General features: G+C 36.0%; 1 protein-coding gene across 13 annotated transcripts in view; it reads right to left on the reverse strand.

The window, feature by feature from the left end:
• Positions 1-4,193: 4,193 nt before the first annotated feature.
• elf1 (E74-like ETS transcription factor 1) overlaps positions 4,194-26,222 on the reverse strand; it is a 28,325-nt gene continuing 6,296 nt past the window's right edge. For 4 of the 13 annotated variants that reach the window (XM_047802270.1, XM_047802268.1, XM_047802266.1 and 1 more), the window contains 9 exons: positions 14,533-14,868; positions 9,518-9,689; positions 9,140-9,244; positions 8,862-9,023; positions 8,539-8,622; positions 6,870-7,062; positions 6,408-6,767; positions 5,317-5,863; positions 4,194-4,949 (listed from right to left, as the gene is read on the reverse strand). In XM_047802270.1, the coding sequence (XP_047658226.1) occupies positions 4,884-4,949; positions 5,317-5,863; positions 6,408-6,767; positions 6,870-7,062; positions 8,539-8,622; positions 8,862-9,023; positions 9,140-9,244; positions 9,518-9,689; positions 14,533-14,604 (1,761 nt within the window). In that variant the 5' untranslated portion in view covers positions 14,605-14,868 and the 3' untranslated portion in view covers positions 4,194-4,883. Of the gene's footprint in view, positions 4,950-5,154; positions 5,864-6,407; positions 6,768-6,869; positions 7,063-8,538; positions 8,623-8,861; positions 9,024-9,139; positions 9,245-9,517; positions 9,690-14,532; positions 14,883-20,709; positions 20,860-26,222 lie in introns of those variants that run through there. The other 9 variants (XM_027135500.2, XM_027135501.2, XM_027135499.2 and 6 more) reach the window with 6 other exon arrangements.

Genomic DNA, 26,222 nt, shown 5'->3' on the forward strand with positions numbered 1-26,222 from the left:
CCAGAAAATAGTAGCTACAATAATAACTAGAACCAAAAGATATGAACACATTGCCTCTAACATCATCCACTCTATATTGGCTCCCAGTCAAATTTCACTGGCTGCTTTATGTCCCAGGGTGCCCCCATGTCTGTCACCCTTTTGCTCTCTGTTTTAATTATGCTTTCATAGATACAGCTAGACAATGAGACTTTCTAGAGTCTCTTTTTACACTCTTCACACAAGGCACATTGTTCTTAACCATTATTTTTCTCCATAATTAAACATTTGATACGGTCGTATGCAAAAGTTTAGGAACCCCTGACAATTTCCATGATTTTCATTTATAAATATTTGGGTGTTTGGATCAGCAATTTTATTTTGATCTATCAAATAACTAAAGGACACAGTAATATTTCAGTAGTAAAAATTAGGTTTATTGGATTTAACAGAAAGTGTGAAATATGCATCAAAACGAAATTAGACAGGTGCAGAAATTTTGGCACCCTTGCCATTTTGTTGATTTGAATACTTGTAACTATTTAGCACTGATTAATTGGAACACACAATTGGTTTGGTGAGCTCATTATGCCTTGAACTTGAGGTAAAAAAGGTATTTTAAGGTGGCCAATTGCAAGTTGTTGTTCTCTTTGACTCTCCTCTGAAGAGTGGCAACATGGAGGCCTCAAAACAACTCCCAAATGACCTGAAAACAAAGATTGTTCAACATTATGGTTTAGGAGAAGGCTACAAAAAGTTAATCCAGAGATATATGCTGTCTGTGTCCACTGTGAGGAAATGAAAGACTACAGGCACAGTTCTTGTTAAGGCCAGAAGTGGCAGGCCATGTAAAATATTGGAAAAAGGTGAAGGATGTTGAGAACTGTCAAAAAATTCAACATCAACTTGCTGCAGATGGTGTCACTGTGCATCGTTCAACAATTCAGCGCACTTTGCACAAGGTGTAGCTGTACTGGAGAGCGATGCGAAAGAAGTTGGAGTCGCATGAGGTATGTAAACGCACATTTGGACAAGCCAGCTTCATTTTGGAATAAAGTGCTGTAGAGTGATTAAACAAAGATTGATTTATTTGGTCATAACAAGGGGCGTTATGCATGGTGGCAAAAGAACACAGCATTCCAAGAAAAACTTGCTACCCACAGTAAAATTTGGTGGAGGTTTCATCATACGGTGGGGCTGTGTGGCCAGTGCCGGTACTGGGAATCTAGTTAAAGTTGAGGGTCGCATGGATTCCACTCAATATCAGCAGATTCTTGGGAATAATGTTGAGGAATCAGTCACAAAGTTAAAGTTCTGGCGGGGCTAGATATTTAAAAAAAATAACAACCCAAAACACTGCTCAGCCATTTATGCAGAGGAACAAGTACACTGTTCTGGAATGGCCATCCCAGTTGCCAGACCTGAATATCACTGAACATCTGTGGGGTAATTTGAAACGGGCTGTCCATGCTCGGCAACCATCAAACCTAACTGAACTGGAAATGTTTTGTAAGGAGGAATGGTCCAAAATACATTCATCCAGAATCCAGACACTCATTACAGGCTATAGGAAGTGTCTAGAGGCTGTTATTTCTGCTAAAGGAGGCTCTACTAAATATTGGTGATTCTGTTGGTGCCCAAATTTATGCACCTGTCTGATTTCATTTTGATGCTTATTGCACATTTTCTGTTAATCCAATAAACCTAATTTCACTACTGAAATATTACTGTGTCCTTCAGTTATTTGATAGATCAAAATTAAATTTCTGATCCAAACACCCAAATATTTATAAATGAAAATCATGGAAATTGTCAGGGGTTCCTAAAATTTTGCATATGACTGTAGCTTCAACAGAGAAGACTTAATGTTAAAAGTAAGTGTAATGATTGCTCGGACATGAGTGGAAGTTTAATGAAAACACAAGGCAAACAATCTTGGGAAAAGTGCATGGTCTGAATACAGGTGGAAATCAGATGAACTTAAACCCAGAAGTGGTCAAAACTTGGAAGATGACGGTCTGGGGAGGAATCACAGTAGGATCCATTACAATACATTGACCAAAAGCTCCTAGTTACATAACTGTTCTTGACTATATACTGCACAGTTAACCAAGAAATACAATCAAAGACAATGTGCATGCATGTTGGAATGTGTGTTGGAAGAGAGCAACCCAATACATACATTTGCATTTACATTTACGGCATTTAGCAGACACCCTTATCCAGAGTGACTTACAACTGAGCAACTGAGGGTTAAGGGGCTCAGGGGCCCAGCAGTGGCAGCTTGGTGGACCTGGGGTTCAAACCCTTCCGATCAGTAGCCCAACACCTTAACCACTGAGCTACCACATCCCTGACTGTGGTGTGATTGCCGCTTCACTTGAAAGGAATTGCCTCTAGATCTAAATGTACATCCCTAGGAAGAGGATAGTCGAAGCATGTTTTAAAACAAAGTAACAAACTTTCTATATATTATAGAAAGAATTTCAAGAAGGCTGACATAAGATCTCAGGCCATATGGACAAAGATGGAAAGACATTCAGTTAGGTACACAGGTTCTAAGCCAAAACAAGTAAAATATGTTTCTATTTTATCCTTAGAGAAACTGTTACATTTAAACTGCAAGAGATTTTCTCTGAGGTTTTCAAGATAGTCAGAATCCTGTAACCCACTGTGTCCAATGCTGCACTATGATCAATCAAAACTGGAGTAGATATTTTATGTGCCTCCTGACTAAGCCTGAAGCCATTCAAATCACGGAACAATGATATGTACTATGGTTTGATTACTATGGAACCTGACTAGAATTTTTCAAGTAGGTTTTTCAGCACCAGGTTTAATTAAATAAAATGAATTAAATGAATTAGATTTAAAAGTTTGAATATGATTTCCGACTAACCAAAATTACTTATTGGAATAGAAAGAATCAAAAATGGAATAGAATCAAAGATCAACAAAGTATGCATGAAATCTAATAAACATTTGCAAACATTTACTAAAAATTGCTCTTATCTGTTAGAATTATTTTAATCAGTAATGTTAACAGATGAAGTCTGATCTGAAGCCATCGCTACACTCTATTTTCCTATTTGTACAAATGAGAAGATTTGGAGCCCATGTGGCTGGAAAATGAACAACCTCCAGCAAACCCAACTGTCAGCAAGATGTTTATAAACACTCAGAATAGGTCTGGGCTTACATTACTAGATAAAACATGTAAGGACAAACACAGATTAAGAACCTGCTTCTAGTGCATACAACATTGAGAATATTGTCTCTGCGGGGTTTGTAGTCATTTGTGCAGCTTACCCTGGCAGCTAAAAATTTCATTTCTGTAGCTCAAAGGAAGAGAAGATTTTTGTTGAAGTCAAAAATAAAAATTATTTATTAATTATTTTTATTAAAAGACAAGGGAAAAAAACATTGTAAACAGGCCAAAGAAAATAGAACAAATGAGAAACAGGCAGGGATCCATTTTCTTCAGTCACACGTTTACCCAAAACATGCTTTTTAGGCAGCTCTTATTCTGTTTTCACAGTGTTCTAGGTACGATCATTTGTTCATCACATGGTTGTTTTTGTCAGCATCACATAATTTGTAAGCTTCATTGTGCATTCTGACTCTTTTTAGACCACTGCACTTCAAACCACTGAGTCTGCACTCACTCCTAACTGCAGCCCCACTAATAATTTAAGACTAATCGAATCCAGCAGTAATATAGATATAGACATTTATATATCTTTGTTAGGGGAGAAACAAAGCACCGGTCTCAGAAATTTTATATAATTTTTTTTATACATTGACAATTACATTAGATGTGAAGACTACAAATAAATAAATTTAACTCATAACTAATAAAACAAATATGCATTGTAGATAAAAAAAAAAGGAATGGCTGAGCATATTTACACCTGGCGATTTAATACATAGTGTGCCTGGAATCTTTCCTGAGATTATAATTCCATGCATGGAACTTTGCAACTAAATGCATCCCTGCCTTGCCCAATAGCCGCAATGCACATGCAAATCAGCGCTTTACATTTTGTACACCAACTGTCACGGTCAGAACATTTGCATCACATGTTTAGAGGGGTTTTGGTTTTATAATGTGGCTTGGAGAGATAGACATACTGATAAAATCTCAAATCTCGAGAAATTGTATTAAATATGTTGCAGATGCATTATGGGAGTATGGGATATTGAAATGACAAGGATTTAAACAAGACTATTTTATTTTGCCTCACGGTAATGGAGTACGAGTAAGTCAGCTTAAGAGTAGAAACTTAAACAAATAAGTAAATATAAAGGCTTGAAAACATCACAGTAGATACCAAGGCAGAAAACAAACACATAAAGCTCCATATACATAAAGATAGTACCATTAAAAAAATTTATAAAATATAAAAGGGGTGCTGAGTATGTGGAATGCTTTGAACTGAAATATACAACTTGTAATAGAACATACATATACATATATGCCTTTTTTCATGTTCCCAATATTTCTTACAAATTTTAAAACAATTACACCTCTTATACAGACATGAATTCAAATAAATAAATGTGTGGCCATAAACAAAATCACTTGTCATTGTACTGTCTCTATATTGGGTAAATATATAAAGGTATCTAAATAGGTAATGCCTATTTCCATAAGAGCACAAAATTCCTTAGAGAATCTTCGTAATATGACTTGAAAATAACATGGTGTGTCAGCCATTTGGTTTTCAGGCAAAGTCTGTTAGTCCACAACACAGTTGCTTGTACCTTAATTAGGGTATAAAAATGATCATCATTATTATTATAATCAATCCATTTGTGCTATTTACAAAGGCATTCTTTCGGTCTGGATGCCAGTAAACCACAGACAAACACTTCACTCCTCCTAACTGAAAATATTCTTGATCCTACTGTCTGTTGGGGATTTTTCTTTTCAAATCAGCGATCTGTCGACACTTCAATGTGCTGTTTGGCTGAAGGAATATATAAAAAAAAATTGCAGGTGCATCCTATAATAATAATAATAATAATAATAATAATAATAATAATAATAATAATAATAATAATAATAATAATCTGGCACATAATAAAAAACTGGTAAAACAATTCATGTAAATGTCTGGTCTCTGATTACAGGATGTTATATTGGATTGAAGTTGATGCCACATAGCCAGCCAATTGGGCTTTATTTAACTTTTCTTTAATATTCATATTTAGGTCCAAAATCACAATATTACAAGTACAAAATGGTCTTTGGATCACTTTCACTGAATTATTTAAGCAGAAATCTGTGGTCCTGATGTTGGTAAATATTTAAGTCTCACAGAGCTCTGTTTTCACCTGGATGAACTGGGAAGTTGGTATTTGCACGGGGACAGATACTTGCGGGCGCTCTAGCAAGTCTTTAGCTCCAGCAATTTCGCTCTTCACCTCCAGCTCTTCCACTGGTGTTAGACCCTCACTTGGGCTGCTTGCCAGCTCTGCCTCTGTGTTTGAGTGTCCATTAACAAGCTGGTACATGCTCTGGCCAGCAACACCAACAATCACGGTCCTTTGGCCAAGCTCAGGTGACCCTTCATCTGTTTCCTCCCTACAGAATGGATTGCCATTGACCATGGACTGCAGGAACTGTGTCTCAAGGATCTCTTCCTTTAACTGTAGGTTCTGAAACTCTCCAGGCTTCAGCACAGTAGCAATGACAGTACCAGGCTGCTGTGCTACCATGGGATGCCCATTGGAATTGAGTGTAACCACACGGGTCAGACCATTCAGAGGGTCACTGTTCGCCAGGACAGAGGATAGAGGCACCGTTTGCAGTGTGACTGGTGCTCCTCCTTGTGATCCAGAAGTAAGCACCATGGGAACAGTGGCAGGCATATTAATGGCTCTGTAAAAATAGAGAAAGCTAAAGTTAGCAGTGTCATTAAGGGCAGATTAGATCTAAAGTGTACAAAATGTATTTTTCTCTCTTCAATTGTAAAATGTTATTAAGCAAAAAACACTGCAGCTTTACAGAAATCTAGATATAAATCCAGATCCCTATTTAGCAAACCAAATGCAATGATACAAGGAAACCCCACTTCTGGGAGACCCTTGGTAGTGGAATTATAAGCAGTGACAGTATAGAATATATAGTATACATTAAAGGCAAAGAGTACTACACATATTGAGAAGTTGTCAAGTTTTCATTACGATCATATTATGAACAGGAGTCCTGAAATAGGCAGAAATTTACAGTTTATGCAAGTAAGATTATCAGTTTACACAGGGACTCCCAGTCTCTACTCCCAGTCTCTTTCTCACTACATATATATTATAAAACCTTTTCTCTTTCCAGGTAAATTTCTCATTTTAAAGATATTGTACCTTTATTAATTCCATAAAGAAATTAATAGAAAACCAGCTACTTTGTGCATATCTGCTCTACTCACCTCAGTGGGTGTGTAGGAGCTGGAACAGCAGCTCCCAGGTTTGGCTGCAGTACATGAACAGTCTGCAGCAACTGTTCACTTTGTTTGCATTTGGCATTCTGGTAAAGCACACTGGCACCTGGCTCCTTCTTCACTGCCTTGGTTTGCGTGTAGCCTGACCCTTTGCCCTGGGCACGCGATGCTCCACGACTCATGACACGACTCTGGCAGTTGGAGCGCTGGTTGCTATAACCATGGCTTGAGTCTCCACACTGCCCCTCATCTTCATCAATGACCACCAGATCAGTGGGCATCTCTTTAAACTGGTACACAAGCCTCTGACCTTCAACTTTGGCCAGAATGCCCCTCTGGTAGTAATACCTAAAAGTAAGACCCCCCCAAAAAACAGAGGAGAGTCAAGAGACAATGAAACACGAATCATTATTTCACATTTGCTTTTTATAGGTTTGGTCCAGCAGTTACCTAAGGGCCCTTCCCATGGTCTCATAGTTCATATCAGGCTTGTTTTTGTGCTTTCCCCATAGCTTGGACACAGCCTTGGAGTCCACAAGTTTAAAGATACCCTTCTCTCTCTGCGTCCACTTGATGTATTTAGGACAGGTGTTTTTGTCTTGCAGCAAAGCCAGCAAAAACTCCCAGAGGTAAATTGTGTTACCTAAAGGTAAGAAAATATTCAGAAACTTCTCTGCATTCTGCATTTAAATATTTCACTTCAGATTTCTCAGGTTATATTTTAACAATTTTCAACAACTCAGGTTTCATATATAGTTGCTTGAAAGTTTGTGAACCCTATTTCTATATTTCTGTAGAAATATGACCCAAAGACATTAGATTTTAATAGAAGTCCTAAAAGTAAACAAAGTAAACACAATCAAACAAATCACACAAAAATATTATACTTCATTTAATTATTGAGAAAAATTATCCAGCATTACATATCTTTGACTTGCAAAAGTATGTGAACCTTTAATTTTATTATCTGTTGTGATGCCTTATGCTGCAAGTAAATTATTCAGGAACTGTTGCTCAGTCCTGCCCAACAGCTTTGAATAATTTTATCCCACTTCTCAGTACAGAACTGTTTCAACACTGGGATTTTGGTGGGTTCCCTTGCATCAGGTTCTTCCAACTTTTCTTTCAGATTAAGGTCAGGACTTTGACTTGGGTGATTGTGGTTGTTGTGTTGGTGTATGACCCATTTTCTCTTGAGATGCAGTTCATGGACAGGTGTCCTGCCATTTTCCTTTAGAATTCACTAGTATAATTCTAAATTCACTGTTCCATCAATGATGGCAAGCTGTCCTGGCCCAGATGTGGCAATACAGGCTCAAATATATAGGCTTACGATACTATCACTAACTTGTTTCACAGATGGTATAATTTTCTTATGTTGGAATTCGGTATTTTACTTTCTCCAAAAATAATGCATCTCATTTAAACCAACTGGCATGTCCACATGAATGTTCTTTTTGGAGAGTGGTGGCTTTCTTTTTGCAACTCACGAACATTAACATTTGCCAAAGTATAAGAGGCCTTTAGTTGCTTAGAAATTATACTTTTTGCCCTAACAGGCTATTACATGTCTTTCTTTTGGAGTGATCTTTGTTAGTTGACCACTTCTGGGAAGGGTGGCAATGGTCTTAAATTTCCACCATTTTACAGAATCTGTCTGACTATAGATTTGTGGTCTAAACTATTTAGAGATGGTTCTGTAATTTTTTCCAGCCTGAAGAACAACAATAATTTATTTTTCGGGATGTCCTCAGAATTCTCTCTTGATTTTGCCATGATCCACTTTGTCAAATATGTGTCATGAATATCAGACTATGATATATCCCTTTTCATTTAATTAAACAGATGGACCTAATTTGAACTTGAAATTAAATACTAATCCCAGAGGTTCACATACTTTGCCCCTCATATTGAAATATTTTTCTACCTAAAAAATTAGCATGTATAATACATTTGTCTAATTGGGTTTTGTGTGTGTGTGTGTGTGTGTGTGTGTGTGTGTGTGTGTGTGTGTGTGTATATATACGTATATATATATATATATATATATATATATATATATATATATATATATATATATATATATATAGTGTGTATGCTCTTTTGCAGCAGGATTTACCTTTTCCTTCTTTACTTTTTTTTTTCAGAGGGAGAGAAGGATTGGTGATAGGGGAACAAGGGCGCACGATTTTAGGTTTGCGCACTGAAAAAAAAGTAGCATTCATTTATAATCTCTCTCTAATTCTAATGAAACTTATGAAATATATAACATAGCAAAATAATTTATAAAACTTCCATGAACATGCTTATATATCTACTAAACAATTTTTTTATTATTACATTTCATACTTACTTTCTTATTTGACTGTTCACTTGTGGAGATTCAATTTATAGGGTATATTCACAACACCACCTACTAGAAAGTGTGTGTTACTGTTGTACCTTTATTTTTCCTATGCGGTTTGGATGGACTCTTTTGAGGGATCTCATCCATAGAAGAAGTTTCTTCATCCAGAGAGACATCCATGCAGTCAGAAGAAAGTTGCTCTGGCCGCAAAGATATGTAGGACAGGTCTGGTTCCAGCAGAGCTCCATAGGTGTGAACTACACATTTCCAAGTAAGATTGTGTAAGCAAAAAATCTGGCCTATTTTGCTGTTTTTTAAAAAAAATAAAAAAAGCAGACATGCCTAAACCAACAGAAAACAAGTCATGACATACTCATACGTTTCTCGTCCAGGATGTTGTTGGGAGACTCCATATTCAACAAGGCCTCAGCTGCCTCAATGGTCTCTACATTATCTTCTCCTCCAGAGACTGGAGTCTCTATTGCAGAAGAAATAAGAGTTTACATTAGAGCTAGATCTGAATTATACTGAAAGATTCTAACCATCATAGCTAATGACATATTTATATACATATTTAAATAATAAGATTAAAGAAAAACTTGTGTACTTTTAATCAAATAATTTAATTTCTGCTTCATTAGTGTTCCTTTTCTGGATGCGGTAATATAATAATATATTGGGTTACACTGTTAAAGCTCCGTCAACATTAATCATAGCCTAATCATAAAAAATCCTGACATTGTAGACTCACCAGACAGCCCTACATCTCCCACCATAATGTTCTCCTCCACTTCATCCTGCATGGTGTCCACCATAATGCCGTTGGTGACTTCATCAGCCTCTAGCCCTGAGTACACCTGCATGAGGTCAGCAGCAGGCACCTGCTCCACAATCACAGCTGGAAACACAGATGGGTCATCGAGCTGCCAAACACAACAGAGAGAAATGCCATTAGTATTTATGATTATCTACGTTTATAAATAAACAATGCAAATAAATATACTTGTTGAATAAAATATATCTAATTATATTGAAGTCCTATACACACACACACACACACACACACAAACACACACACACACACACACACACACACACATACTGTGTCACTTAAAAGTTTGTAAACACTTCCTATATGTAAATTCCTATATTTTTACATAAATATGACCCAAAACCTTATCAGATTTGCACACAAATCCTAAAAGTAAGCAGAATGCAATCAAACGAATAAGCTGAAAATATTCTTCTTCTTCATTTAATTATTGAGTAAATATATCCAGCATTACATATCTTTGACTTACAAAACTATGTGAACATTTGTTTTCAGTATCTGTTGTCAGCCCTTGCGCAGCAATAACTGCAAGTACAGTTTCCAGTAACTTTTGATCAGACCTGCACAATTGGGAGAATTTTATTCCATTCCACAGAACCTTTGGATATCTATTCCTTTGGATAAAGGCCAGGATTTGGCCATTCCAAAACACTATCTTTGCTCCTCTTTTATCATTCTTTGGGACAAGGTTTTGAGTGCTTGTGATCGTTGTCTTGGTGTATGACCCATTTTCTCTTTAGATTCAGTTCATGAACAGATGTCTTGCCATTTTCCTTTAGAATTCACTGGTATAATTCTGTATTTATTGTTCAGTGAATGATGGCAAGCTGTCCTAGCCCAGATGCAGCAATGCAGGCCCAAAGCATGATACTACCATGTTTCACAGAAGGTTCTTATGCTGAAATTCAGCATTTTCCTATCTCCAAAAATAACGCTTACATTTTAAACCAAAAAAGTTTTATTTTGTTCTCATGCCACTACAAATTATTTTTCCAATTGTCCTCTGGCTTGTCCACATAATCTTAAGCAAATTTCATGGACAGCAATGTTCTTTTTGTAGAGTAGTGGCTTTTTCTTTGCAACTCTGCCATGTACACCAAGGTTGTTCAGTGTTCACTTCATGGCTGACTCACAAACATTGGTAACATTAGCCAAAGTAAAAGTAACTCTTAATTTTACCTTGAAATTAAATACTAATCATAAAGCTTCACATACTTTTGCCTCTCACAGATATATAGCATTAGAACATTTAGTGGAATAAAAAAATACCAACATACCAACTAATATATTTGTATAATTTGATATATATATATATATATATATATATATATATATATATATATATATATATATATATATATATATATATATATATATATATACGGAAAGAGAGCGTTTTCTCAAAAGAGCCCTGAGACACAATGCCATACATGAGTTAAACTGAAAAACAAACTATTTAATCTTTGTGACACTTAAATAGAACTTGCATAATAATTTCGACTTATTGTGTAAAAAATTTGAGTAATTTTTCTCTGACATTTATACTGCAAAAACCAAGATAGATTCCTGTCTGATATTGGGTAAGATTTTAAAGCTCCAATGCATTTTCTTCTGACGAATATTCATCTCAACAAACATGGCTTCTTTCCCTATATCCACTGTAATCAAGTGAATTTCTAAAAGGGAAATAGCTGATAAGGATCACATATTTGCATATCCAAGTTCCCTGTTCCTGTTTTCAGAAACAAAGATATTTTGCAAACATTTCTCTGCTTCCAGCAACTGTTAACCATCATGTCTGTCACTGGAATGAGGCTAAGGGCTAGTCCAATTATTTCACATAGTTTTACAGTATGTTTAGCTTATTCAACATAGAATGGACAAGTTATAGCTTGAGTTGGGTTCAACACTTAACATTTCACAGTCATTACATGAGGTCTTGACATACAGTGGTAATTATTTGATTTTTGAATATTAGAGACAGGACAAGCACCTGTACCTTTTCTATCAAAACTATAAAAAAATGTGCTAACACCTATTAGTTTATACATCATATTAAATTGCCTTATTTTAATAACACTGGCCCACCTGTAGGACAAATTCAATGACATTAGTGTGTAATAGTGCAGTAATTCAGGAATAGGGAGAGTGTCTTTCTTTAGAACAATAGCAGAAACACGCCCAGTGACTCTGCTGCCAACAGGTCAGGCTGGTCAGGCCTGAAATCGGTATGCCACAGGACTGCATGTAGTGTATAGAGAACTGCTGCACTTGAACCACTTCTCTCTCTCTCACACACACACACACACACACACACACACACACACAGACACACACAGACACACACACACAAATGCAAATGTAAACGCAAACACAAACAGAATGCATTCAGATCAGGTTCCAGATGCCGGCTAGCCAAACCTATATACAAACACATTCGATACATAGCCATTTCATTTCAGAATGGTTAACAGATGTGCTGGTTTAATGAAGACAAAATATCCTTAGAAAGCAATGGGAAAGGTTTTAAATATTTTAAGCACAATTTAAAATTATTATTATTGACTATTCCCTAAAGTGGATCAATGATATCGCAGTCAGGAGACTGTGATGGCCACTCCAGAACCTACATCTTTTTCTGCTGTCTTATCTTGCAATAAATTTTACTAACTTCTCTGTGCCACTAGAGCTTACACAGCCCCAAAAACATGAGATCCACCACCATGCTTTACAGTGGGGATGGTGTTCTTTTCACCGTAGGCCTTGTTGACTCCTCTCCAAACATAGTGTTTATGGTTGTGTCTATAAAGTTAAATTTTGGTCTCATCACTCCAAATGACCCACTGTGAGGGGCCTTTTGGTGGCATGGGCGCAGTAACGGCTTTCTCCTGGCAACTCGACTATGCAAGATATTTGTGTTCAATTACGTCTTTATTGTGCTCAATGAAACACCACCACCACTATTTTCTAGAGCAGCCTGTATTTCTCTCAAAGTTGTTTGTGGGTTTTTCTGTGTGTCCCGAACAATTCTTATGGCAGTACTGAGAGAAATCTTTCTTGGACTACCTGACCGTGGCTTAACCTCTTATTTTCCACCTCTTTATCAGAGTTGACTGACTGACATTTTCAAGGGATGAGATATCCTTTAACATCCTTTTCCTGCTTTATAAAGTTTACCTACCTTATTACACTGGCTTATTTCCATTTAAACCTCTTTTACCAAGGCTGTTTAGGTGATTTCATTTATCATTAGGTTTTAAAAAGAGTCAAACAACTATGTGATAATGACTCCAGGTGACCACTATCCTTAAATAAGAAAAAAATATTTTTCCTTATTAGTTATATTTTCCAAATAAATAGCAATGTTTTACAATTTCTTTCAGGGTATGCAAACTTTTGAGAACACAATTTATAGTGTATATAGTCGAGATCACAAATAGAGAACAACCTGCAATTTCCTAAATTTCAAGGTCACTGCTTAGTCCTATTTGAAATGATTTTAACAGGAGGAAAAGAGCAGTTTTTAAGCATATTTCATGAGTTACATATATTTTGAAGCACAGAAAAAAAAGTCCAATGAGATTTTTTTTTAAAATTATCAAAATTAGAGAACACTTTACGATACCTCCCAGTTATTGGTGCTAATTTCTTTAATTATTGGACAAACCCTATTTATAACTGGCATCCTAAATTTCCAGTTTTTGCTGACATTGCAAGATTGTGAATCGTTCTAAAGTGACTGAAACCCTCTGGCAGCAGGGTGTCCAAGATGAAGGAAAAGGGATTACCTTCAGCCATAGCAAGAGAAGATGGTCGTTCCAAATCTGTGATTTTGGGAATATTGCATCTTTACAACATCACAAACTCATTCAAGTCCCCCAAGAAGCCTGGTCATCCACAAACGACTAATGCAAGAGGGGACAATATAATGCAGAAAATTGGCTCAACAATGCAGCTGGGATTGCTAACTAGTTCAGTGCTGAACAGAGTAAGGCTCTGTCTCAGCATACAGTGTCTTGACATTTATGAGGATTTGGACAAAATGCCTACTCTGCAGTGACTAAACCTCTTATTAGCAGTAAAAATCAAAAAGCTAGACAAAGCTTTGCTGAAATCTTATTTTGTGTACAAAGGAGAACCGGTCCAAAGTTCACTTTAGTGATGAAAGCAATTTTATTTATTTGCATTATGTTCATTATTTTCGTCTTCAAACTGGGGAAAGACTGAACCCAATGTCTGTACAGAAGTCAGTAAAAGGTGGAGGGGAGGTGTCATGGTTTGGGGATGTTCTCTCCAGCAGGAATTAAATTAGTGAAGAACAATTTTAAACAGACCCTTCTTCGGCAACATACGGCTCCTTCCATTCATTCATTACCCAATTAGACAGCAAGGTATGACAATACCCCGAGTCTTTTGGGTGAAGCAGCTCCATGAAGGTGAAAACACTGAACTAATGAAATGACCAGCCCAGTGTCCTGATCTAAACCCAATAGAAAACCTCTGGAAAATCCTTGGCGACAAGGTTATGGCCAAAAAAAATATGGAAGAGACTGGAGGAAGAGTGGCCAAATTCACACCAGAGCAGTGTGAGAGACTAGTGATGTCCTGTGGGTGCAGATGTGCTGAAGTCATTCAAAACAAGGGCCTGTACTCTTCCTACTACTTATTGACTGTTGTAAACTTTAGAAATTTTACTTTCTTTCTCGATGCTATTGCTGTTCTCTAATTTTGATCATTGTTTTTTTCTACAAAATAAAGGTTTTTGTTAAAGTGCCTTGGTTATTGTATACACTGTTCTATAGCCACAACAGTAAAATATTCTAAAATACAAAACAGAAATACACACACATAAATAAATATAATATCTCGTGTTATATAACAATACACACATACACTATTATAGTAGATATGTGATTGTGTGTGACACTGGGTACCTGGCTGATTTCATCCATTCCGTTGCTGGCAAATTCAAACACAAGCTCATTGGGCTGGACTGCAGTGGTCATGGTGCAACGGCGGACAGTGGGCAGACTCAGAAGACTGATGGGCACTCTCCTGCCTCTCCAGAGACTCACCGCATGCGCACACACACTGCTTTGCACCACACCCTTTAACACAGGAAGAGCTTCAAGGCGGACAGCCCATGCAACACAGCTGAAGAAATTTTATAAACTCTCCCAGAATAAGAGGTGCTAATATATAAAGGTTCCTTTCCGTTCTTGTCCGCACTCTTTTTCTTTCTTTTGTGGCTCAATCCAAAGCATCTACACCTTCAAGAAGAAAACTGGAGAGAGAAGGACAGAAGAAATCACATTAGGGCCATGTTAATAAATAGGCATTATCACTCATCTCCAAAAAAAAAAAAAGGCTTTGGCAACTCAAGAACAAGCAAAAGGACAAAGCTTGCTGGAATTGCCAAGTTCCAGATCCCTGTCTATATTCTTTTTCACAGAAAACTTAGATGCCTCAATAATTCTAGACATATCTCACATTTCAAAGATTGTCAAAAAATGTGCCCTTGCTTCCCAGTAATGGGGAATATTGGGCTTCCTCACAAAACCTTCATAAGCTGCAACTCGTTCAAAACTCTTCTGCCCGTATTATCACTCATACTCCCTCTATCCATCATATTACACCTGTTCTGGAACAGCTACACTGGCTTCCCATTAATTTTCGTATCAAGTATAAAATTCTTCTTCTAACATTTAAAGCTATCCACAATCTTGCACCTTCATATCTTCTTGATCTTCTTCATACTCCAAAACCAACTCGCACTCTTAGGTCTTCTTCTTCCACTCATTTCATTGTTCCCTCTGTCCGTCTTGTAACGATGGGGAACAGAGCTTTCAGTTACTCTGCACCTCAGCTCTGGAACTCACTTCCATCTGAGCTCCATAATATTGATTCTCTTTCATCATTTAAATCTCAGCTTAAAACTCATCTGTTTAGTTTAGCATATTCTAGATCATGATTTGTAATGTTGGTCTTTTCTATGTAAGTATTGTATAACTATATTTTTTGTTGTTTTTCTTCTTCTTTTGTACGGTGACCTTGAGTGTTAGAAAGGCGCCTTTAAATAAAATGTATTATTATTATTATTATTAATGCATCCATCATGGTCCACCAGAAAAGATATTATTCAAGTCATGTTTATACATATCCTGATTATCAGGCAAAAACTTAAATCATCAGGAACCCTTTCACAGCTTTCTCACATTGATTTATTTTCTGATTATTTAAGATTTCATATTTAATAACCATTTAATCCCCGTCTGGGTTGCAGTGCATCTGAAGCCTATCCCAGGAACACTTTTCGGGATGAAAGTCGACCATGCACACATGCTCACAAAGTTAATCGCACCTAGGGGGAAGCCAGTGCACCTAGTCAACCTACTAGCATGATTTTGAGAGACTCTGGAGCTGTAAGATAGCAATGCTGTCAATTGCTATATCAATGCTTTAACAGACAATGGCCTCAGCGTTCTTTTATGCAAAATGAAGGCACTTACAGAATGTGTCCAGCTGCCATGAGTGTAACACATAAGAAGAAGCAAACTTCTCACACACATTTTGCCACAGTGAAATCCTATCTTTTCACATTTCCCAGTTTGTTGAAGTCAGAGTGCAGGGTCAGGCAAGACACAACATGCCTGAAATTAAGGGAAAAGAGCCTTGCACAAAAGCTCAAAAGTAACCAGGAAACTTAACTATTGAGTCACCACAACACATGTAAAATGGGTGGGCAGGCCCTGTGGATGAAACTTTTCATCCACCCTTTGAGACTGCCCGGAGTGTGAATCTGCAGTACTCCATTCTTAAGAAGTTGGGCAGGCATGTCTTCACAGCTTCTAAAGTACACTTAACACTCAATACATTCTGATACTCATTCCAAGGGTAAAACCCAAATGAGGATTGTATCATTCTGAACCTGATTCCTCTCAAGGTTTCTTCCTCATATCATATCAGAGTTTTTCCTTGCCATCATTTCCCCAGGCTTGCTCATTAGGATAAATGTTAGAGATAAGTAGTAACTTAATTATAATCTAACATTTTTTCTATAGTCCTGTAAAGCTGCTCTGAAACAATGTCCATTCTTAGAAATGCTATACAAATAAAATTATTTGAAAACTTTCTAAGTAATATGGAGAATGGTAGGTGCCAGCGTATCATAAACAATTAAACCAATATAAGAAGGAGAGGTGAGGCAAGTTTGCAGGAATGGTAGAGGAAAAATGGGTTCTTTGTGGGTATGTAAATGAACCCAAGCAGAAGGTGGCATGCTTTTGATAATGGGTTCACAAGCACTGTGGAAAAAAATTTATAAGGGGTACTGGAGTTTGGGAAAACATTATTATATCTTTTTTTCTGAGAGGTATTACGCAACCTTATCCTCATTTTGTGACATTAAGCATCATCTGCCGCAAAAAGTAGGATGAGATCGGGTAGTTTAAGACAGAGGGACACTTGAATATTAAGCCTCATCAGAATAACTAATGTTTGCTCAAAAATGATCTAATGACAGCTGTCTGTAAGTTCATGAGCCAGTGATAAAGCACACACATTTATAAAATGCTCCACAGATATTAAGTGCAAAAAAGAAACTGTACTCAAACACTAACTGCTCAGTGTTGCACTGGAGCCAAATCTGACTGTAGTAGAAACACTTAAAGTCTGCTTTTAAGAAAATCTTTGCACTCTTACATTTTGGATTGCAGAATTAAACATTCACTATAAGCAGCAACATATACAACCATATCGGTAAGACAAAACTCCTGCCACTGTCACAAACCAAACATAAAAGTGAACAATTTGGTACTGTATTATCTTTGTTCAAAATAGAACTTATGTATACAGTGTTATTACAGAACATTTAATAAGATATTTATATTTTTTTTTATAAAGATCATCTTGTTTAAATTAAATATTGGTTGATTTATCTGTTAATGCCCAACACCCACAATACAAACCTCTACTGTATATCTACGTTGTACCACTCAATGCAGCATTGAAAATCAGTCTCCTCAGCCGGAGATACGCAAACCACCTGCATCATTTAACATAGTTACACTTCACACTTTCACTTCTTCTTTCTTTTTCTTCCAGTAATCAGAAGTGAAAACCAAGGACAGCAGTCATTAGCCACTATTGCATATCAGAATCCAAATTTGACAACTGCATTAGAAGAGTTCACTTCACACTCAGAAGTATTCTGATGTGTTTTTGAACATCACTTGCACCATCTGAAGCTGTCAAATAAAAGCATATTATCAGATTCTGATTTGTATAAATTCATGAGGGTTTGTGTGGATCACTCTGTGTCTTCAATGGCAACAATGATGATGTGGCACCATGTACAAATATAATTATACGCTTTGCTATCTTAACAATGAATTGGCTGAGCAAAGGTAGCAAATACTGAGTGGCTTTTGACCTCTGGACAGCAGCCTATAAATTGCTGCAGAGAGCAGCGTTGTTCATGAAATGAAATGCAATGCAGCACGTCATTCTGAGGGAGGGACAGCCCATCTATTACTCAATACACAGAACTCTAGTAAGCAAACATTCGCCAGGGTGGGGCGCACATGAATAGACACAGAAACTATAGAATGTAAAAGTAACATACATGAACAGAGACAATTCAGTAGTTAAATGTATTTTAAATAACCAAAGGTTGAATTAATTAGTTATTTTGTACATCCATTGGATGTCTCTATAGGTTAGCTGTACAGAACCCTCAAGTAAACAGGGCAAGTTTTTGTACAAATTTATTTTATTCCATGCCTTAATCAAATAATTTACTCTGCCAAACTCACTGTTGACTTTAAAAGAAGGCGATTAAAATGACTAAACAACTACACCAACAACTTGACCCTGCCAGTTGAATTATTACTTTGAAAACAAGCCCATTCATGCATCAAGATATAGAGGCAAACATAATAAACTATATTGATGAGGCAGAAAAAAAAACTTGATACAATATGTGCATTAACCAGATAAGCCTTAAATTCAGGATTTGGCAAGGTTGCTATATATGGGGAATGACATCATAGCCACATTGTTGTCATGTATTTTGGAGAAAAAAAAGTCTTGTATAGCTCTCAAAGCATAGGAGTGTATAGACAATAATAGGCAATGTGGTAATGATTAAAAGAGCTAAAAAGGTCTTCAGAAGGCACAGGGAACTTTCCAGTCTGGAAAGGACTCAAAAAAGGCAATATTGCCAATCTACTCCCTTTTCACAAAGAATGTTTCCAAAGAAGAGACACATGAATGTAAATACTATCCAAATAGCATCATTCATATCAACACATTTATACCACTCTTCCAACATCTTACAGGAGACAGCATGAACAGAAGTCTTAATAAGTCAACAAAAAGCAGTGGCAAGATTCATTTCTCGGAATAAGGTTTACTGACAAATAGAGAGAAGGTGAACACAAGAACTAGAAAGAGAAAACTACAAATCATAGAGAGGTATAGAGCAAAAAACACATAGAAAGAAATATATGTTATTAGAGCATTAATGATAGCAGAACAAGGCCATTTTCGCAAGGTCATTAGCTCCTGTCAGATGAGCATAACTTCTTTTGTTAAGATAATTAATTGTTAGTCTAAATATTAATACGGTAACCCAATATTTGACCTTAGAAAGGTAAACTCTGTTCTCAACTCTTCAACCAGTAACTTGAACAGTGATTTCACATTATACTGCAAAAACTTATCTCCTCCCTAAATCTTTTTCAGGCTTTCTCAGTTTCTGGGTCTTTTTAAAAAATATTTGTGAAACGTATGTTAATTCTCAGTTCAATAGTTGTACATTTGCAAGAAAGTTAGTTAACTGTTAATTGCAATTAACTGTGAAATCCTTAATAACAATACTGACCACAGCCATTTTCTGCTCTTTGCTTTAAACAAATGAAAAATAACAAAGGAAATTTATGACCAGGTTTAACCATATTTAATGATCCTTTAAACTTCCATGCACCTCAAAGCACATAGTTTGGAAGTTGGTTCAATACCAAATGAGAGAGTTGCTGTTGTTTATGTGTTATATTTGCAAAAAAAAAGAGCTGTAATGTTTACTTATCCACTTATACAAACACAAATTTAACACACATTAACTTTTCAGATGAATCATATCACACAAAAATGACTCAGTGTAAGCAATAACATGCCTTGCATATGAGGTACTAGAAAAAGAAAAGGAGTTAAAACAGATGCTGATGATTTTGAAAGGAAAGAGTACAGCCACAAACTGACCTGTGAATCTTGCAGTGACAGGAAATGCATCACTGTGCAATGGGTTTATTGCTACTTCCTGACTGTTAGACCACAGACAGCAGAACACATCTCTCTTAGCATAAGAATGGAAAGTTCTCCTACACTTCTCTCACTGCTGCCTTTCTGGAGGCTTCAATCACAGTTAATACTGAATGTTTCCATATTTTTGGTGCTCATAGCTACTCTTTTGACTACCTGTTCCTATCAAATAGCATATGTGGTGATAAGCAATACTCAGAGTATGCATGAAAATAGAGAATATCTATAGATCATGGAGGCAGACTTGCTTAGTGCTTTTGCTTGAACTTGCATACTTAAATTTTGACTATTGGAATGAACCACTAACTAACCTTATTGATTTAAAAAAACAATTCAACAATACAAAAATGTGTCTCAAAGTTATATTATTAAATATAATTTAAAAATATTTAATAAAAGATTTATGCTATGCATTTCTTGTGCACCTGTTACACATAACATCAGCCTAATGAATATTTTGTAATGTAAAAGATACATTCTAGTATTCGTGTACTATTAACATAGTCGATAATGAAGTAAATCAATGAACTGTTGGGAGGCTTTGAGTCTGAATACATCATGCATCTCACAGACTGTGTACTGAGAAACAGATGAAAAGGAACAGAGCATGGTGCACCACTACTCACTTCCTCTCTCTCACATCTCAGTGAGTGCTTAGATCTTTTGTTCCATAACATTCAGCTACTTCCTCTAAATGGTGCAATGTCCTCATGAACTTTTACAAAATATTAATTATTGAATGGATTTAATCTTTCCATAGTTTTGAAATGTTAGTAGATAAGATGTCTTACCAGCAGAGACTCAACCGTCAACTCTGAAACTATGAACTCGATAAGTGAGGGCTGTGTTCTAAAGAAACAGGCTTAGCAACATTCACAGTGATCTATTTCTACTATGTGGCAACAGGCCACATGCCACAGATAGGAAGAACTACCCAAGTTGTGAAAACAAGACAGGAAACTGTTGCAGAAGGCTGTAAAGATGTGTTCTCCTATTTGATTGAAACATAAGATATATTTGGGACATGTGAGACTGCAAATGATTACATTACTAGTACCACTACACAAAATAAAACTTATAAAACTATGAACTGATACATAGCATACTTAAAATGATTTTTTTTCCCTTTGCAATCGGTTATATTGTAAATTAACTTGCTAATATCTGTATATTAGTAAAATAATTTAAGGTTAATTTTTTTCTTACTTTTCTTTGTAAATTTTAGTCTTAGCTACTTAAATTAAATCAAGAAGACAATGACAAGGTAATCTCAGAAATAGCTGAGCTATCTCTGTTTAAAGAATATGTTTTTTCTTCAGTGAAAAAATAAAAATAAAAATCAGACATCGTATAACAGAACAAGAGGAACAAACTATTAGAGCTTTACCCAGACTTCAGATAAAAGCTGAAAAACATACTTGAATTTATTGATGTTTATTATTTGCCATTCCTTGTTTTCATCTAATTAATGACCTACCATGGTTTTGTACTGTGTTGAATAAAACTGCAGACAATTATTATTTAAGTTGTAGTCAATTAACCACATTTCATATTCAATAAACTACTCTTAGTGATATGTAGAATTTTATAAGCAGTACACATTTTTTTATAGAAATACCTAGAAAATACATTGCAAAGCCATGTGCAAAGTCCTCAGGTTTTTTTTGCCATGTTCTATGTCTGCAGACAGCAAATGTGCTATTGTAAAAGAGCGCCTCCTCCACCATCTTGACTCGCCCATGTATTTGTCATACCAATACCAACATGTTACAGCATATGTCTACTGAAGGAGAGGAGAGAAGGCAATGTGTATATGCCAGCAAAACATGCTTGCCGCACACCCATGTATTCCAGCTACAACAAAAACAACAATGTATTCTAGACCTTTGATTCTTACATATAACAAATTGCACTGCCATCAGTGCCTGAGGTATAAATGAGGTAAACATCAAATTTAACTGTCTATGGAATACTTTTAAGGAAATCACCTCTATTGGGTGAAGTTTCAGAGAAGTTAATGCTGCCTGCAAAATGCAGAATGTATTTTATCAAGTACAATATACTTAATCAACTTTTGCAAGCAAAGCACTTGTGTAAGACATACACCAATCCCACTCTACCCACCAGAGGGAGCAATCACCAGAGTACTAAGCACTTCCAGGTTACTTGCTTACTTTCGGTAAAACAGACATTTAAGCCAGTGTCCACGTCACCATTGAGCGAAGTACCGTTAGTTTTGCTATCGTACCAAGCTGTTTGTTTATTCATTGTCTGTTTAATCTGTGTACCAAACCATTGCCACATGTACCAGTTATTTCCCTGCTTTGTCTTCTGATTTTGGATTTATATGCCCCGCAGATTGTATTTGCCTGGCTTTTGAACTGTGCTGGTTTTCCTGGATTTTTATTGTGCTTTCTGTTTCGGATTTGTTTGTTTCGGCCTGTGTTCGACAGGACAACCCTCTGTTTCCTTACAACTTGTTACAGCAGACTGAATATTTTCTTTTATATTCTTGCTCTCATCAGTCTTTATGAGATAAGGTCCAACTTATCAACTTTCAGCCCACAATTTCCTACAATTAAAAATAGTCAACAGACTTAGAGCAAGGTTGCCGAAGCCAAACAATAAACTAGACAGAGAAAAACGTGTGCTAACAATACTCAGGTCTCCTTAGCTTTTACAGGTACACACAACAGGATGTTTCCTCAACAGCTGTTCACTCATGTTGGCTGTATCTTGTACCAGGGTTATTCTTGCTTAGGTAGACTAGACTGAGGGTTACTGTGTCCCCAAGCATTAGATATATTCATGCAGTTGTGTCATAAAACCTGATTTTGTTCCATGTTTTCAGATGGGTGAAGATACTTAACAATATAGAAGTCTAAAACCTTAATTGCTGCAAGGAAACAGATTTTATGGGTGCCACAACACGTTGTAATTCTATTGATGAAGTACATCTATTGAGGTTAAGAAGCTTAACAGCAAGAGTTGACTTGAATCATTTTAACATTTATTAATTCATTCATTGATTTGTCTGTAATTATTTGTTGCAGTCAAATGTGATTGGTGTCTGATCTGTATGCACTAGGTTTTGCAATGGATCTGAAGATAATTTAGCCAACATGCAGGATAAGTTTAAGGAAGACAGTTTAGTATGTCTGTGATCTGAAAATCAGCCAACAGTTAGGACACGCCATGTATATTATCATTTATTGTAGCATGTGATATAAGTTTACAGTATATATGCTGTGAATAAAAAATCTCCCCCAAAATGCTCATTATACTCAATGATACAACTATAATATCAAATTCAATATTTTAACAATAAATTATTTTTGTTCTACATTCATCTTGTTTTCATTTCTTTCCTTGTACATATCCTCAATGTCATAGGGAAAGGCGTTGGGAAGCAAGGGAGGAAAGAAAGCAGGTGTAGTTCAAAAATTGGAAAAATTTTCCTTCTTTTACATTTTTGGGGAAAAGGAAAAACTCAAACTTACTTAAACACCAAATTACTGCTGGGGGATCAGTTACATTTGCCTCGAGGAAAATATGTATAAATTTATTTTTTGGATAACCCATTCCTGAAATACTACCTTATATTATGTTAGTAAGTCTCTTATCAAATCCATCATTATATAATAAATTCATTAAAAGACCCAAGCTTTTGAATTTTCTTTAATCAAACCTGGCACCCTACTAAATACTTTCATAAAATGATATTGGGTTAATATTATTAGGCCAATATGATAAACATGCATTGCAATGAAATTACAAACGTAAAGAAAAATTTGCTTTGAGTACCTCAAAAAATTGCTTTGAGTTCCATGGACTATATGATCTATGATTTCGGTTTCATTCTAAAGAATCCGCACAGATGATTCTATTAAGAGTAGGTTAAATGTAATCATAGATTTTGTTAAATTCATATTTGTTTCATAAGACCTTTCTTGTTGTGCCAACAACAACAGAAATAAAAAATAAAGTTCATATCACAGACCCCTGTTGAAGTCAAACCAGTCATAATATAAACAAAAATATGTGCATTATACACAAAAATATACAAGACCACCCAATACAGTTATTCTTAGTGAGGCTTGTACTATATTTGATAACACATTTTAATTGCTTTTACATAGCATTATGATAAGATAGATGAGATAAGATTTTCATTATTACACTACTTAACTACCACTGTAACTCAAAGTGCATGGATGAAAAATGAGCAAGAGAAATTACATATAGGCATCACCTGTGCTTTTAATAAAGCTACTCAGAAAGAGACAGCTCTAAAAATAATCACTGGAACAGTAAAGCACACTCTCCTATCAAGTTGTTGAAGCTAATAAAACATTAAGCCATGCTACTCAAAATAAATACATAATATAAAAATTTACAAAAAGGGTGCATTTTGACAAATCGTTTTCAAAGGCCATTCAGGGGAGGGCATGTCTGAATATTCTTTTCTTTGGTGATGGGGGGTTAGGAGCAGGTCAATATTTGAGAAGGGATGCTCAGCTTAGTACAACATATAATTTACTCAAATCGACAATCTAACACAATGTCATAGAGCACTAGTTTAACCAAAAGTCTTACATCAAAATCAAACATCATTTTGCAAAACTAGATTTCACATTCTTTCTGTTTTTAAAAAAATAGCATCTCTTCAGTTCACTTTAAACCAAAAACATTAAGGGCTAGAATATATGTCAGACCTTGAGAGTTTCATTACATAATAAAAGCCTGATTCAGTTTAACACCTTTTATATATGTTTAGTAATGGGTTTGACTTTTGTTATGTGAGAACTAAGGTTTAGTCATTGAATGTTACATAGGAATGACAACATGGTTGCACTTGCAAAACATACTTTTTAAAATCAACCATACACATGCACCTGCAGGTAAAGTACAGCCTCTGAATTAGAGCCAAGACTCCTGCTGTAATTATCCAAGACTGAAACTCAATTAAATTGTTAAATGCAGTAAATATTTATTGCACACTACAAATGGTAGCATGTCATCTTTGGGCTGTAGGATCTGGTGCAGTAAATATTTCATTAATATTGAATGAAAAGGTTTGTTTAGCAATTTGTTTTTCCATGCCAGTACATGTTTTTCATGCCAATACACAGGTTTGACAACACCTATTTACACATGAAAAAAGAGAGTTAAAAAGAGTTTGCAATAACATTTGAAGTAAAATGGTAAATGAATAACTAGGCTATATGATATTTTCATGACGTACTGCATATACTATCAAAGCAGTAAGTAGTGTGGTTACACCGGAAGTGGTCTAACATGTCAGCTATATTTTGACATGTCACTCATAGATTGTCAAGCTCACTAAATTGATGAGTAAATGTGCTACTGTACAACTAAAAACTCTGCTTCATTTTACAACACTACAAGGTAGTGTTTCTCATTCAGAAAAGCATTATAAAGTTAGAAGTGTCTTAAAACACTCTAACAGGCCTTATCCTGAGTCCTGGAAAGCATGCACACTTTTCACATCAGCCTATGCCCTTCTAATGGTGCCAAGCTTATCCCTGACCACACCTATTCCACCATCCCTATGTTGCATTAACCTGAAGTGTTATCAAAGGCTGTGGCCAGTTATTTAAACAATAAACTCCCTCTGCTCTCGCCGAGTCTGCTAGGGCAATGATCAGTATCATTTATTGGCCTACAGGAGTGCCACAAACTACCCAACCATGCTGTAAAGGTCAGCATGTGGCTAAGAATAGGTTACCAAAGTTATTACCAAAATTTAATTGCCACAAGGCCCTCAAAATAGTATGTAAAATCTAAGATTATATATATTTTTTTAACTTTTTTTTTTGCAAACTAAACAGGTCACAAAACCAGATAAATGGATATCTGCAGATGATCTACACTGAATCATTCCACAAGGATTCACATTTACCACAAGCTGTTGCAAAAAATATCTAATATGTCTAATGAAATACATTGAGACTGGGCAGGGGGGTACCTTCCTTTTGTACTCTAGAGGTACGCCAGTCTGAGCTTGTTAGAATCATTTAGTGTTCAGAGTTCAGACAGTTGCAACACTGACAATGTGCATTGCTCAATGAAACTGAGGGGGAACATTATGGAAATGAGATGCAAATCGCCTCCAGACACAAGAAGAATGCACACAAAAAGGAGTTTACAAAATGACACAGCTAGACTGCCTGACAACTATCACCTCAATGCAATACAATAGACATTACAGGGGAACTGTTAACATATTCTGTATGTAGTAATGTAATATTTCAAGTATTTAATTTTATTTATCACTCTCCCA

This window comes from Tachysurus fulvidraco, chromosome 17, assembly GCF_022655615.1.
Source record: "Tachysurus fulvidraco isolate hzauxx_2018 chromosome 17, HZAU_PFXX_2.0, whole genome shotgun sequence".
Classification (NCBI taxonomy): domain Eukaryota; kingdom Metazoa; phylum Chordata; class Actinopteri; order Siluriformes; family Bagridae; genus Tachysurus; species Tachysurus fulvidraco.